General features: G+C 43.2%; 1 protein-coding gene across 4 annotated transcripts; it reads left to right on the forward strand.

The window, feature by feature from the left end:
* The first annotated feature begins 3596 nt into the window (after positions 1-3596).
* On the forward strand, positions 3597-16749 carry LOC129834239 (complement C1q tumor necrosis factor-related protein 4-like). 4 transcript variants are annotated; one of them, XM_055899024.1, is made up of 3 exons: positions 3597-3803; positions 3943-4039; positions 13413-16749. In XM_055899024.1, exons 2-3 carry the CDS (start codon positions 4015-4017, stop codon positions 14504-14506), a joined length of 1119 nt encoding a protein of 372 aa, XP_055754999.1. In that variant the 5' UTR covers positions 3597-3803; positions 3943-4014; the 3' UTR covers positions 14507-16749. The 4 variants fall into 4 exon arrangements, with proteins under 4 accessions (XP_055754999.1, XP_055755001.1, XP_055755002.1 ...); XM_055899026.1 differs by having other exon boundaries at positions 3943-3997; XM_055899027.1 differs by having other exon boundaries at positions 3943-3985.
* The last annotated feature ends 52 nt before the right edge of the window (positions 16750-16801 follow it).

Raw genomic sequence — 16801 nt, forward strand, 5'->3', positions numbered from 1 at the left:
TGGAGAAGGTGGAAAGTTCCTCAGCGTACACATCACGGACAAACTGAAATGGTCCACCCACACAGACAGTGTGGTGAAGAAGGCGCCTCTTCAACCTCAGGAGGCTGAAGAAATTTGTCTTGTCACCTAACACCCTCAAACTTTTACTGATGCACAATTGAGAGCATCCTGTCGGGCTGCATCACCGCCTGGTACAGCAACTGCACCGCCCACAACTGCCGGGCTCTCCAGAGAGTGGTGCGGTCTGCACAACGTATCACCGGGGGCAAACTACCTGCCTTCCAGGACACCTACAGCACCCGATGTCACAGGAAGGCCAAAAAGATTATCAAGGACAACAACCAGCCGAGCCACTGCCTGTTTGTTCAACCCGCTACCGTCCAGAAGGCAAGGTCAGTACAGGTGCATCAAAGCTGGGACCGAGAGACTGACTGAAAAACAGCTTCTATCTCAAGGACATTAGACTGTTAAACAGCCATTACTAACACAGAGTGTCCATGTATGCAGCCTACATACGGACTTGAAATCATTGGTCACTTTAATAAATCGATCACTAGTCACTTTAATAATGCCACTTTAATAATGTTTACATATCTTGCATTACTCATCTCATATGTATATACTGTATTTTATACCATCTATTGCATCTTGCCAATGCCGCTCTGTCATTGGTCATCCATATATTTATATATACACTGCTCAAAAAAATAAAGGGAACACTTAAACAACACAATGTAACTCCATATCAATCACACTTCTGTGAAATCAAACTGTCCACTTAGGAAGCAACACTGATTGACAATACATTTCACATGCTGTTGTGCAAATGGAATAGACAAAAGGTGGAAATTATAGGCAATTAGCAAGACACCCCCAATAAAGGAGTGGTTCTGCAGGTGGTGACCACAGACCACTTCTCAGTTCCTATGCTTCCTGGCTGATGTTTTGGTCACTTTCGAATGCTGGCGGTGCTTTCACTCTAGTGGTAGCATGAGACGGAGTCTACATACAACCCACACAAGTGGCTCAGGTAGTGCAGCTCATCCAGGATGGCACATCAATGCGAGCTGTGGCAAGAAGGTTTGCTGTGTCTGTCAGCGTAGTGTCCAGAGCATGGAGGCGCATACCAGGAGACAGGCCAGTACATCAGGAGACGTGGAGGAGGCCGTAGGAAGGCAACAACCCAGCAGCAGGACCGCTACCTCCACCTTTGTGCAAGGAGGAGCACTGCCAGAGCCCTGCAAAATGACCTCCAGCAGGCCACAAATGTGCATGTGTCTGCTCAAACGGTCAGAAACAGACTCCATGAGGGTGGTATGAGGGCCCGACGTCCACAGGTGGGGGTTGTTCTTACAGCCCAACACCGTGCAGGACGTTTGGCATTTGCCAGAGAACACCAAGATTGGCAAATTCGCCACTGGCACCCTTTGCTCTTCACAGATGAAAGCAGGTTCACACTGAGCACGTGACAGACGTGACAGAGTCTGGAGACGCCGTGGAGAACGTTCTGCTGCCTGCAACATCCTCCAGCATGACCGGTTGGCGGTGGGTCAGTCATGGTGTGGGGTGGCATTTCTTTGGGGGGGCCGCACAGCCCTCCATGTGCTCGCCAGAGGTAGCCTGACTGCCATTAGGTACCGAGATGAGATCCTCAGACCCCTTGTGAGACCATATGCTGGTGTGGTTGGCCCTGGGTTCCTACTAATGCAAGACAATGCTAGACCTCATGTGGCTGGAGTGCGTCAGCAGTTCCTGCAAGAGGAAGGCATTGATGCTATGGACTGGCCCGCCCGTTCCCCAGACCTGAATCCAATTGAGCACATCTGGGACATCATGTCTCGCTCCATCCACCAACGCTACGTTGCACACAGACTGTCCAGGAGTTGGCGGATGCTTTAGTCCAGGTCTGGGAGGAGATCCCTCAGGAGACCATCCGCCACCTCATCAGGAGCATGCCCAGGCATTGTAGGGAGGTCATACAGGCACGTGGAGGCCATACACACTACGGAGCCTCATTTATTTTTTAATTTTAATTTTTTAATTATATATATATATATTTTTATTTTACCCCCTTTTCTCCCCAATTTTTGTGGTATCCAATCGCTAGTAATTACTATCTTGTCTCATTGCTACAACTCCCGTACGGGCTCGGGAGAGACGAAGGTCGAAAGCCATGCGTCCTCCTAAGCACAACCCAACCAAGCCGCACTGCTTCTTAACACAGCGCGCCTCCAACCCGGAAGCCAGCCGCACCAATGTGTCGGAGGAAACACCGTGCACCTGGCCCCCTTAGTTAGCGAAGGATATCCCTACCGGCCAAACCCTCCCTAACCCGGACGACGCTAGGCCAATTGTGCGTCGCCCCACGGACCTCCCGGTCGCGGCCGGCTGCGACAGAGCCTGGGCGCGAACCCAGAGACTCTGGTGGCACAGCTAGCGCTGCGATGCAGTTAGATATTGTTAGATATTGCTGCACTGTCGGAACTAGAAGCACAATCATTTCGCTACACTCGCAATAACATCTGCTAACCATGTGTATGTGACCAATAAAATTGGATTTGACGTCACTTTACATTGTAATAACCATATTTTGTTCTCCGACTTTAAAATGATTGCTCATTACTGTCAACGTTGCCCTGAACTACCACTTGTCAATGTAATTTCCCATTCATAATAATAATAATGTTTTTGTTGAGATTACTTATCTCGCATTTTACGATATTTCAATGAGATTCTGTTTAAACCAGAACACATACCAATACATTTTCAGTAAATATTTTTTAAATCCACACTAGAGACCATTAAAGGCCCATTAAACGTCAACCTGAACCTCTATGTGCCAGCCATTACCAGGCATGCAGCATTTATATTGACTCCGGTCTTATTGATTACCCAGGAAAGTGGAGGAAGAATGGAGGGCTACTGATCACAAAGAGTGAGAGAACGACAACTTTGGTGGCATCATCTCTCCCCTTGTTTGTTCTGAGCCAAAATTGGTCCTTTGCTGCAAACATGAACAGAATGGAGGTCTACATGGTGCTGAGTTAGCAGCACCTGCTGCTGGAACACTGTGTGTGCCAAATCCTGGGAAAGTTACACATTGAAGGATTGCTCATTTAAATACGTGCAGTAGGAACATAATGTGACATTTGAATGAGAATATAAAATAAGTATTGTCAGATACATTTCAAATTGAGGGCATTACATGCTATCCTTCTTCCACCCTCTTCCCCACTGAGAATGAGGATAATGACTATAACAATATGGATGAGTGTGAAATTGGCAACATTGTTGCAATATAACAAAGCCCTTCAGTGATTAAACCCTGACAGGCTCTCTCCTCCCCTTTCATGTGAACACACACGCACGCACACACACACACACACACACACAGCCATTATGCCCACACGCAAACAAACATTCACAAACATCCAATTAGAAAACATAGGCACATTCTGGAAACACTATCTGTTTGAGATACATGGAAGATCATGCCAAGATATCACATCAAAAATCCCCCCCCCCACCTTTTCCAATCCCCCCTTGTGTCACCCCGCTTCCGAAAATGCCTTAGTAGAGGAGCGCTCTGCACTTCCAGAGTCTCCCTGATCAGATGAGGAGCCCCTTCATCACTCTCATATCCTCCAGTGAGTGTGTATATATATGTGGGTGTGCTGCTTACACAGCCTCCCAGACAGCAGCAGCAGGTTGATACACACAAAGACAGTGAACGCTTCCTGGTGCAGAGCTCTTTTGGAGAACTTTGAGCATTTCTCTCCTACAGCACAGTCTACTACAAAGAGGTAAGGACACCTTGAATGAAGGATTACTGCAGTATAGAGGGGGTTACTTTTCTTTCTCTTGCATGAAGTAGATGTTGTGCATTTTTAGAATCTTGTTGCGTCTAAGCAACATGCGTTATTTGTCTGCACCGATCTACAGCAACATCAATACGGATTCTGGACGGGGTGCCGAACACTGCTGAGTAAATAGGACTGTATCCTTTTATCTATCATGTACCCCTCTTCATCTCAGGGAGGTGAGAGGATTGCTGTAGCCTTGAGATTGTGGTTTATTAGGTGACTCCAGCAACAATGCTCTCTGCCTATGCACATCCCCTGCTGTATTCTCAATTTCTCTTCCTTTGTTCATATTTGAGTGTTTCCAAAGCATAGACCAGAAGAAGGTATTAACATCTCGCAGGAGGCTGCGTGGGCATGGTATATAGAATATTCATCTACAGCACATGGAGAATGCTAACATCTCCCACCCAATCCCTGGTTCAGGTTTATCTGTCAACAGCAGTGGGAGGTATGGAGAAGAAAGGAGATGATAAAACGCAGAGGGGGCTTTAATCTTCACCAATTCCAATTGGTACATAAAAGCAGAAAGAAACATAGAGACAAACGCAAACTCGGTCAGGCAGGTGTCCTAGTCAGAGGGAGTGAGTGTTTTCATTTTTCTTTCTTCAAAATGTGAGTGGGAGGATTACAGGCTCAGTCATACACACATTCGGCAGAGTTGTCACTACGCACGTAGCTAAGTATCTAGATCTCTGGTTTTAACCACAAAAGTTTACAATACAAAACAAGACTGTTAAACGTCAAATTGTTTGATATTTCACACAGAGGTAATATCAATGTCATTATGGTATTACATTTTTTGTTGCTAATATTAAATCTTCCTAATTTTAAAATGTTCCAACGCAACTAATCTTGCCCTACTGCAGAGGTTTATGATACTGTAGGATAGAGGGATATGGAAGGATAATTGTGCATAATTTACTGCATTGATTGATAGGAACTAGGAACATAAGCATTTCGCTGCACACACCAGAACACCTGCTAAACTGTGTACGCAACCAATAAAATTTGATTTGATGATAATGGTGGGAGTATCATGTATATTGAGTACCCATACCATGTTCATCAAGGAAAGAGAGAAGTGGGCCTGACAGTTTCATCAATGGTGTAAAGTACTTAAGTAAAAATACTTTAAAGTACTACTTAAGTCGTTTTTTTTTTGTATTTATATTTTTGACAAGTTTTGCTTCACTACATTCCAAAAGAAAATAAATGTACTTTTTACTCCATACATTTTCCCTGACCCCCAAAAGTACTCGTTATATTTTGAATGCTTAGCAGGACAGGAAAATGGTCTAATTCACACACTTATCAAGAATCCCTGGTCATCCCTACTGCCTCTGATCTGGCGGACTCACTAAACACATCGTAAAGTTTGTAAATTATGTCTGCGTGTTAGTGTGCCCCTGGCTAGCCGTGAATTAAAAAAAACAAGAAAATAGCACTGTCTGGTTTTCTTAATATAAGGAATGTGAAATGATTTATACTTTTGATACTTAAGTATATTTAAAACCAAATACGTTTAGACTTTTACTCAAGTAGGATTTTACTGGGTGACTTTCACTTGAGTCATTTTCTATGAGGATGTCTTTACTTTTACTCAAGTATGACAATTGGGTACTTTTTCCACCACTGATTTTCATACATTGTCCCATGGGCAGTGGTTGTTGTGTAGAAGTCTCTTCAGTCCCCAAACAGTGGCTGTGTTTGATACTCTTTGCTGCGAGTCTTCCTCAGCCCTTTAAATCTTGGGATCCATTTGAATCCAGTCCAACTATGGACCCGTTTGGGGAGCTGTCAAGTCAACTGCTCAGTGAGCCTCTTCTCTTCACACAATCAATATGTGAGATACTCACCAGGTGTCTTGCTCCTGTTGGTAGGGTGTAGATCGAACACAAACCGTGCTTCGCTGTTAATGGACTGTGTCTGTGTACTCCTGAGTCATTACTGCTGTCCCATTATAAATGATGGGACTGTGCATCAAGGGCCAGTCCAGGGAAAGCTTTTCCTCTCCGTTTTTTTAATCATGGTGGAATGCGCAAAACGTCAAATAGTTTCACAGATACAGATTAATTCTCAAGCCTGACATTTAAAAAATCTCTTTGCTCATTTCCCCCTGTTGCTGGTTCTCTCTCTCCTACCCCTTTTCTCTCGTTTGAGCCAATGACCCCAGATGGTGACAGATCCATGCCTCGTGTTAAGGCTCCACTTGAGCAGTGAGATGACATCTGGCGAGGATGTGACTAATAAGAGGGACAGAAGCGGCAGGGACCCGTCATATGATCTCAGATACCAGGGTCCTCTGACTGAAGTCTTCACTTTGATATGCATCCACACTCAGGGGTAGATGTACTCAAATTGGCTTAACCATTGGTCAGTCACCTGCGCTGTCGAAGAAAATATCCATCTGATCCCCAATGTCAGTGGTGCAAAGATAATAAAAACCATCCTTATTCAAAGCAGATATCATGGCACAAGGCGAGACTCAGATGCAGACACAGGAGGCAGATGGTTGGAGTTTTACAATATTTATTCATCCAATAGGGCAAGGCAAGAGAATGGTCGTGGACAGGCAAAAGGGTCGAAACCAGTTCAGAGTCCAAAAGGTACCGAAGGGCAGGCAGAATCAAGGTCACGGCAGACAGGATGATCAGGCAGGCGGGGAAGTAGTCCAGAGTCAGACAGGGGTCAAAACCAGGAAGACTATCAAAACGAGAATAGATAAAAGGGGTACGGGAAAAACACACTGGTTGACTTGACGAACATACAAGACAAACTGGCACAGAGAGACAGGAAGCACAGGGATAAATACACTGGGGAAAATAAGCGACACCTGGAGGGGGTGGAGACAATCACAGGAACAGGTGAAACAGATCTGGGCGTGACAGCAGAAGTAGGTGATGCTAAGCAGAAATGTACATTTTGGAAATGCAGAGAAGGGTGGTGAGTTTATTGAGAGGAAAATCTACAGTCAACACTTAACTTTAGCTTAAATTTACAATAACATGTAATGTACGCACATCTTCCATTTGATAAATGCACCAACTAAGCAAATGAACTGTTGTTCATAGATCAATGATAGGATGACAAAAGTTATGGTATCAGCCATATGTCTGGTGCCTACAAGGTTGTAACTATGGCATAGTGGCGGTACACCTCATTGTCATGTATGATTTACATGAATTACCACAGATAGCTGACAGAGGGATGCTATTATGCTGGAATTAGGATTGAGCAGGTTCCATTCAGAGGCTGATCATATGGGAGAGAGGGGACCATTTCACCACTGTATGCCTATGAGAGAGATTGAGTGGCTCGCTCATTGAGATTGCCTCTCATTACCTTTAGGTTGTGTGGCAATGATGTTCTTTGAAAGTGTAAAAACACATTTCACACATAAGTCTAATTTTAGTTACTATGAATGGTCCCGTGTGGCTCAGTTGGTAGAGCATGGCGCTTGCAACGCCAGGGTTGTGGGTTCATTCCCCACGGGGGGACCAGGATGAATATGTATGAACTTTCCAATTTGTAAGTCGCTCTGGATAAGAGCGTCTGCTAAATGACTTAAATGTTAAATGTAAATGAAAATGTAGGCTTTTAACTTGTTTTTTCTCTGTTGATTTTCACAAGTGGGATATACAGTACTATCCTCTGTGTAGTATATCCTGTAAGTGGAAATATAATAAAAAGCATAGAATAAAAATAGGAATAAATAAGAGAAGCCACTTCTCATATTTGAAAGTAGACCAAAGAAAAATGAGAACGCAATAAACAAATATAGATTTTGGTCAAATTTTGAATATGGATATGATTCCACTGTGTTTCTGTGTGCCTTATTCATTTAAACCTTGTGTATCATATAACATGAACCTGAAATATGCTGTAGCAACATGATGTCTGATTTACATAATCCTATATAAACAACTCCTGGATGGCTGTTACTTTTAGGTTCTTTTTAAGAGGTGGTTATGCTGGGTTATTGAAAACCTAATTATCAGGACATCATTATAAACACTGTTGATGTTTACCCTTGACAGCAGTGCTATTGCCACGGTCATGTGCTTGCGAAAATTAGTTTGTGCTTGATTACATGTTTTTGTGGGTCAATGCCAAATGTCGAGGTTTTTGTGATCCTGTCTTCCTGCTTACAAGATTCAGCAGACAAAGTGTTGTCCCGAAGCCACTCCTGCGTTATCTTGGCTGTGTGCTTAGTGTCGTTGTCCTGTTGGAAGGTGAACCTTCGCCCCCCCAGTCTGAGAACCTGTTCCAGAGCGCTCAGGACTTCATCGAGGATCTCTCTGTACTTTGCTTCATTCATCTATCCCTCGATCCTGATTAGTATCCCAGTCCCTGCCGCTGAAAAACATCCCCACAGCATGATGCTGCCACCACCATGCTTCACCATAGGGATGGTGCCAGGTTTCCTCCAGACTTGCTTGGCATTCAGGCCAAAGTGTTCAGTCTTGGTTTCATCAAATCAAATTGTATTAGTCACATTCCCTGAATACAACATGTGTAGACCTTACAGTGAAATGCTTACTTACGAGCCCCTAACCAACAATGCAGTTAAAAAAAATATAGAAATAATACGGATAAGAATAAGAAATAAAAGTAACAAGTAATTAAAGAGCAGCAGTAAAATAACAATAGCGAGACTATATACAGGGGGGTACTGGTACAGAGTCAATGTGCGGGGGCAACGGTTAGTTGAGGTAATATGTACATGTTGGTAGAGCTACTAAAGTGACTATGCATAGATGATAACAGAGAGTAGCAGCGGTGTAAAATAGGCGGGGGGGGCAATGCAAATAGTCTGATTAGGTGTTCAGGAGTCTTATGGCTTGGGTGTAGAAGCTGTTTAGAAGCCTCTTGGACCTAGACTTGGCGCTCTGGTACCGCTTACTGTGTAGTAGCCGAGAGAACAGTCTATGACTAGGGTGGCTGGAGTCTTTGACAATTTTTAGGGCCTTTCTCTGACACCGCCTGGTATAGAGGTCCTGGATGGCAAGGAGCTTAGCCCCAGTGATGTACTGGGCCGTTCGCACTACCGTCTGTAGTGCCTTGCGGTTGGAGTGCCTTGCGGTCGGAGGCCCGAGCAGTTGCCATACCAGGCAGTGATGCAACCAGTCAGGATGCTCTCGGTGATGCAGCTGTAGAACCTTTTGAAGATCTGAGGAAAAATCTTTTCAGTCTCCTGAGGGGGAATAGGTTTTGTTGTGACCTCTTCACGACTGTCTTGGTGTACTTGGACCATGTTAATTTGTTGGTGATGTGAACACCAAGGAACTTCAAGCTCTCAACCTGCTCCACTGCAGCCCCATCGATGAGAATGGGGGTGTGCTCGGTCTTCTTTTTCCTGTAGTCCACAATCATCTCCTTTGTCTTGATCACATTGAGGGAGAGGTTGTTGTCCTGGCACCACACGGCCAGGTCTCTGACCTCCCTATATGCTATCTCGTCGTTGATCAGGCCTACCACTGTTGTGTCATCGGCAAACTTAAGGATGGTGTTGGAGTCGTGCCTGGCCATGCAGTCATGAGTGAACAGAGAGTACAGGAGGGGACTGAGCACACACCCATGAGGGGCCCATGTGTTGAGGATCAGCGTAGCAGACGTGTTGTTGCCTACCCTTACCACCTGGATCCAGTTGCAGATGGAGGTGTTTAGTCCCAGGGTCCTTAGCTTATTGATGAGCTTTGAACGCTGAGCTGTAGTCAGTGAATAGCATTCTCACATAGGTGTTCCTTTTGTCCAGGTGGGAAAGGGCAGTGTGGAGTGCAATAGAGATGCATCATCTGTGGGTCTGTTGGGGCGTTATGCAAATTGGAGTGGGTCTAGAGTTTCTGGAACAATGGTGTTGATGTGAGCCATGACCAGCCTTTCAAAGCACTTCATGGCTACAGACGTGAGTGCTATGGGTCGGTAGTCATTTATGCAGGTTATCTTAGTGTTCTTGGGCACAGGGACTATGGTGGTCTGCTTAAAACATGTTGGTATTACAGACTCGGACAGGGAGAGGTTGAAAATGTCAGTGGAGAGAATCTTGAGAATCAGAGAATATTGTTTCTCATGGTTTAAGAGTCTTTAGGTGCCTTTTGGCAAACTCCAAGTGGGTTGTCATGTACCTTTTAATGAGTGGCTTCCTTCTGGCCACTCTACCATACAGGCCTAATTGGTGGAGTGCTGCAAAGATTGTTGTCCTTCTGGAAGTTTCTCCCATCTCCACAGAGAAACTCTGGAGCTCTGTCAGAGTGACCATCGGGTTCTTGGTCATCTCCCCGACCTAGGCCCTTCTCCCCCAATTGCTTAGTTAGGATGGGCAGCCAGCTCTTGGAAGAGCCTTGGTGGTTCCAAATTTCTTCCATTTATTAATGATGGAGGCCACTGTGTTCTTGGGAACCTTTAATGCTGCAGAAATGTTTTCGTACCCTTCCCCAGATCTGTGCCTCAACACAATCCTGTCTCGGAGCTCTACAGACAATTCCTTCAACCCCATGACTTGGTTCTTGCTCTGACATGCACTGTCAACTGTGGGACCTTATATAGACAGGTGTGCCTTTCCAAATCATGTCCAATCAATTGAATTTACCTCAATTGGACTCCAATCAAGTTGTAGAAACATCTCAAGGATGATTAATGGAAACAGGATGCACCTGAGCTCAATTTTGAGTCTCATATCAAAGGGTCTGAATACTAATGTAAATAAGGTATAGGTTTATTATTTTTAATACATTTGCAAAAAATTCTAAAACCCTGTTTTTGCTTTGTCATTATGGGGGTAGATTGATGAGGAAAAAACAATAATTTAATTCATTTTAGAATAAGGCTTTAACTTAACAAAATGTGGAATAAGTAAAGGGGTAAAGGGTGAATACTTTCCGAATGCCCTGTATGTTGCACATATAACATATTATATTTGTTATATATTATGTGACATTTTACTTGAGTATACGAGAATATACTTCCAGAAATTGATTAATATCATTGCAAACGTACAATAGGCTAATATTTACGTTTAAGTTATATCCCTTAACTGAGAGTCTACTATTGCACGTATCTAAATTAACATTCTACAACCTAGGCCCACTTATGGATCCATCCACACTCCAGGGATGAGACTATTTGGCCACCATTGGGACTTATTCGTTTCTGAGCATTTGTTTGTTATCACCTCTAGCAGATGGCTCAGCGTGGTGGAATGCTTTTCACCAACAGCATTAAAGTGAGGAAATGCTGCTCACTCTTAACTTATTTTGGACTCTCATAGCCCCTGGTTATTGCACAGTGTCCCGAAAAAAAAACATGCACACAATCAAAATAGATTTAAACATATTAAATAATTACCAACAAAGCTATCAACATTCAAAATAGAAGTGATTATGTATTCTGCTGATATTAGGTTGAATAGAAAAACATAATTGTAAATGCCTCCAATGTAATTGAAGATGTGATGAATATCTACACAGACAATGTTACATTCACTGTAAGGGCAAGACTCAGCCCTCAGTCAGCTTGCCATTTAGATGTATTCACTAGCGATTGATTCGTCTTTGGATGGAAACAGGGCTGCTGCGCTCATGGAGCAGGTTTCAACATGTCACTCTGTATCAACCATGAAGAAATGAGCAACCTCTTTGCAGCAGGCTAGTCAAATGCAGAATGCAACAAATCTTTGAGGCTGCTGTCACACAATACTAGAACTGTCGTTCACTGATAGCCTCACAGCAGCTGAACCCCCCCCCCCCCCAAAAAAAATGTATCTAGTTGAAAACGGCGTATGTTGCATCGATTTTAGTCAGTGTACAAATGTACTACAATGTGTAAATAATATCATTTTTATCATAAAGTCAGTGTCTTCCAAAACTGAGATTTGCAACAGCTGTTATGATGAATAAGGTTTGATTCACATGGCCTGACCATAATTATCACTGAGCTACAGACTCGTCAGAACAACCGGGAGGATTGCCTTTGTACCGCATTCCAGTGGCAGACGATCAATGATCACTGTTTTGGTCAAAATGAGAATTGAGACGTTGCGCACACAACCCAGCTACTTGTCAATATTTCAAAATGCATACCAATTCGCAAGCATCTTGTTGTATAACATGATTTGCTATGAAACTCTGCCAGACGGACACTCCGGTAATAGACAGTGAGAAAGTTGAAAAAAACAAAAGTCCAAATTAATTAGAGATTTCTTGATTTATCTTAGATTAATTCGGACTATTTTTGAGGGCGAAATCTTGCGACCGTGACTCGAGAAGGACAAGCAGCAATAACTGCTAGAGTACAATATAGCAAACATAACACCCACATCGAATCACACCGCCAAGACGCAAATCTCGTTCAACCCCCCCTTCATGACAGAAGAACGGAAGATAACTATGTGTATTGTGTTCGTGTCGGTCCAAGTGCTGTTTATAAATAGTAATATCAATCCCATGGGATCTCATGTTTTTCTGTTTAATTCCTTCTTTTCTGTTTGAAATTATAAGACTCCCCATGGAATAACCTATTGTATGTTGATAAAGTAAATTTAAGACATGGTCTGAAACTCCTTCTGACAGGTCCACTTCTGTTATGGCTTTAGTGATGACTCCACACAGGCAGGAAGAGAAGATCTCATTAGTGTTTTGAACTTTAGTAGCCATACTAGGAAATTACTGTATGATTTCGAAATCTGCCTGCATTGATCCTAAAATCAATATTTACTGCAACACACAGACATTTGACAGATGACAGGACCTAGTAGACCAGACTTTGTTTACCCTCAATAAAAAAGAAACAGTCCGATTAGTGTGATTTTGGATCAAGCCTTTAAATGGTGGACATAATTATGCTCACTGACTATAATAACTTGCACATAGAGAATGTTAAAACATTTACAAAGACGCAATTATAAAAGAAGGTTCAGGGCAGCAGCTTAATTCCTTTCGATGATCGCTGGCGTGTTTCAAAGCAAGCCCCTTTGTCAAAGCACTATCACATTTACAAAGATATTGGGATCAATGTACTGTAGTGATGAGACAGGAGAGAATTACGTCGTGATATAATTGATGTTGAGTAAACGGATGACTTTGGGTGAAGATGAATGTGTGTTTTCTCCAGTTGGTTTGGCACCTCGGCCAACGGAGGGCAAATATTCTTGTCTATCTTTTTGTTCCTTCATTAGCCCGAGTAAAATGAAATGCTAATTAGGGATGTATTAAATGCTGCTTCCGTTTGGGGTAAACATATTTTCAAAGCAAGTGTCTCAGAGAAGATTGAATCCTCAATGGATCCAGGTGGTATTGAATCACTAATAACAATCTCACTTGTTTCTGATTTTACTTCTCAATAGAGCTGGCAAAGCCTTGAGCTATGCGATTGTTGACATACAGTCAATTCATATATACCCTGCACCATGGTATCACACTGCTACGGAACTGCTTTTTAACATGCACACACTGCTCTCTTTTGGTCTGTTATGGTATATCTGTTGTGTATTATATTGAGATTAGGCACCTGACTTTGTTGTTTAATTAACTGGGCCAAACTTTTTCCCAACAGGAAAGATGACTATATCAGCTAGCCGTCTCCTGATTGGCCTGATGTGTCAAGTAACCTGCACGTGGGCCTTTGCTCGCCTGCCCGAGGATGCAGAACTGCGTTCTGCCTTTTCAGTGGCACGCACCAGCAGCATGGAGGGTGGACCAAAGATGGTGGTGACCTTTGACAAGGAGTATGTTAACATCGGTGGGGACTTTGATCCAAAGGCAGGCATGTTCCGCTGCCGTATCCCGGGAGCATACTACTTCTCCTTCACAGTGGGGAAATTCCCACGGCGTGACCTGTCAGTCATGCTAATGAAGAACAGAAATGAGGTGCAGGCCATTGTGTATGATGAGAATGCGGGAGAGGAGCGTAAAGTGCAGAGCCAAAGCGCCATGCTGCAGCTGGACTTTGGTGACACAGTCTGGCTCCGCCTTCACGGTGATCCCCGCTATGCCATCTACAGCAACACAGGTCACTACACCACCTTTAACGGCTACCTAATCTACCCTGACACCTACACCTTCCAAGACCCCAAGCACGAGGACCCAACTCCCATGTATGGAAACGAGGCGAATGCCAATGACCACACCCTAACAGACCAGGATAGGCTGGGAGAAAGGGACAACGTAGAGAAGAGAGAGGAGGTAGAGGATAAAGAGGAGGACCAGAGGTCAGCCTTCTCCGTTGGCCGCACTCAGAGCATCGTAGGGGTGGACCAGGGCTTCACAGAGCACCGTCCTATCGCCTTTGACACAGACTTTGTCAACATTGGCGCTGACTTTAACGTCACCGAAGGTGTATTCACCTGCCGTATTCCAGGAGCCTACTTCTTCTCCTTCAATGCTGGCAAGCTTCCCCACAAAACCCTGTCAATCAAGCTGATGAAGAACCACCTGGAGGTGCAGGCCATGATCTACGATGACAGTGATACTGAGAAGGCTCTGCAGAGCCAAAGTCTGATGCTGTCTCTGCGCCGTGGTGATATCGTCTGGCTTTATAGCCACCAGCGCAATGGCTTTGGAGCATATAGCAACCATGCCAAGTATATAACCTTCACTGGCTTCCTGGTCTATCCAGAAATACAAAAACCAGCCACCAATCAGCAGTAACAGCAGAGCCGGAAGCCATAAGGGACAGTGTCAAGAACACAGTTGGCTGTGGACCTACTACACTCAATTATTCTATGTCCAGCTAATTCTTTCAATGGGTGTACTTTGTCTCAAACTCCAACTTGCAGTCTTGCATTAATGAAGATGTTACTATGTGCTAGCATTTCTGATATTTTCAGGATATGATGTCTCAGTTAATACTTATCTGGATTTTTAACATACCTTTATCAATGTCTTGAAAGGCATGGTCAAATAATGGGGACACTTGTTTTGTGTCAAAATTAGTATTTTTCCTTCATTTTATAGTGAGTTTCTGCTAAGGCCAGAGTCTGATCACAATGAAATAAAATGGCATTTTGAACCTAAAAGCATGACCAACATTTAGAATAAATGTCCTCTTACAGTGCAGGGCTGTCCATTGGATAAATAGACACCATACTCATCCTGGTTGTAGCTTGAAGTCTGAGCACATTCTCACAGAGCACAGGCTAGTTTTGGACCTCGGGGCACCAGGCTCATAATTTGATTTCTAACTTAGCAGAGTTTAATTTATTTCCTCAGATGGTGACCGCTGTGGAGAAAATTGAATTGCCTATATCATCCCTTATGATAATCGTGCCAGTTTAATTCACACACCCCAAGAGAGAAAAATGCTGTTAAAATGGTGCCAGACTTCAGCAAATTACAGTCTCAGTTTGAGATTTTAAACATATAAAAATAGCATTTAGTCCAATTGTAATGTTAATTTTACCCTCCAGCAAATACTGTATTTTGATTCTCCACATGTCACACCCTGATCTGTTTCACCTGTTTTGTGCTTGTCTCCACCCCCCACCAGGTGTCTCCCATTTGTCCCCATTATCCCCTGTGTATTTATACAAGTGTTTGTCTGTTGCCAGTTAGTCTTGTCAGCGTGTTTTCCCTGTTTGAGTCGCTGTTTTCTAGTCTTCCCAGTTCTGCCTGCCGTTCTGTCCCTCCTTGACTCTGCCCTGGATTACTAACCTCTACCTGCCCCCTTGTATAAGAAATACGAGAACTGTACTATCCGCCTCCTATGTCTGCATCTGGGTCACATCCTGAGTTGTGTGGGCCTATTGGGTTCTCTACACCATCTCTGGGTAGTGTTCCTTCTCAGTTTGAATTAGCATTTTATCTAAAGGAATTAACACAAAATGTGACACTTGCTGAATAATGAGACTATTTCAGTAATAGTTCGTCTCCCAATTAATGGTCATCTACTATGCGAACAGCAGGTTGATGTTTGTCATGAATCTTGCCCTGGAGGCAGAACTGAGCCATTTCCGCTAGCTAGCTGCAGTCAAAATGTTATTTATGGTCTTAATTTAAGTTTAGGCATTAGGGTTAGCAGTGTAGTTAAGGTTGTTTAAAATCAGATTTGTATGACTTTGTGGCTGTGCCAGCTAGTGACTACTCAGCAGAGCTGCCTCCAGAACAAGATTCTTGAAGAAAAATGCTTACCTGCCTGTGATTGCAGTGTCAGGCATATATTCACTCCTGTGGTGCTGCCCTTACACAACCTACTTTTGGAGCACATCCTTCGTCACACTCTTGACTCCCTAATGCCCAAGTGTCACTAATTGTGGCAACTTTTGTACCCTGAGGCTGGAATGACTTTTTCGACACAGCAAATTTATTAAATATGAAACAGATGTATAATTTTTCAATTTGTATGGGAAAATTGTAGTTGAGCATTTGCTTTGTAGTTCTAATTGTAATCATTATGTGCATAGGAAATAGTCCTCGAGTTGATTGGACCAAATTTGTAGAACAGCTTTAATTATATTTAAAAACCACTAGCATGACAACTTTTGAGAGATTAAGGAACCCACAAAAAGTATTATTTCTTAGAGCTCAGTGAGATCAATTTCCAGAGAGATACTAGGCATTATGATATTGGGAATTGAGTCTTGGAGAATATTTTGCATATAATTTCATGCATGCTGTCATGGAGAATAATCGTCTAACAGCTTTGAAGATTTTTGTAATGAGACCGTATTTCTTTCCATAACTTTTTGTTGTTGTAAATAACACGTTGCTGACCTGTGCTTATATCTTTGTCCTTACAAAGGAATGATTGTAAACTGCATAAAATTTTGCCCTGGGTACATTCAACCCATGTGTTAGTAGTCTGCTTCTTGTTGGCTCCTTGAGATGTTAAAAATATTTCTTATACAATGGATGCTTTGGAACATGTGAAGCAGAATAAATAAAGTTAATGTTTATTTTTTTGTACTCTTATTGGTAGAAGGCACATCTATGTCAGTGAACTTGAAC

Source organism: Salvelinus fontinalis, chromosome 35 (genome assembly GCF_029448725.1).
Source record: "Salvelinus fontinalis isolate EN_2023a chromosome 35, ASM2944872v1, whole genome shotgun sequence".
In the NCBI taxonomy this organism is placed as follows: domain Eukaryota; kingdom Metazoa; phylum Chordata; class Actinopteri; order Salmoniformes; family Salmonidae; genus Salvelinus; species Salvelinus fontinalis.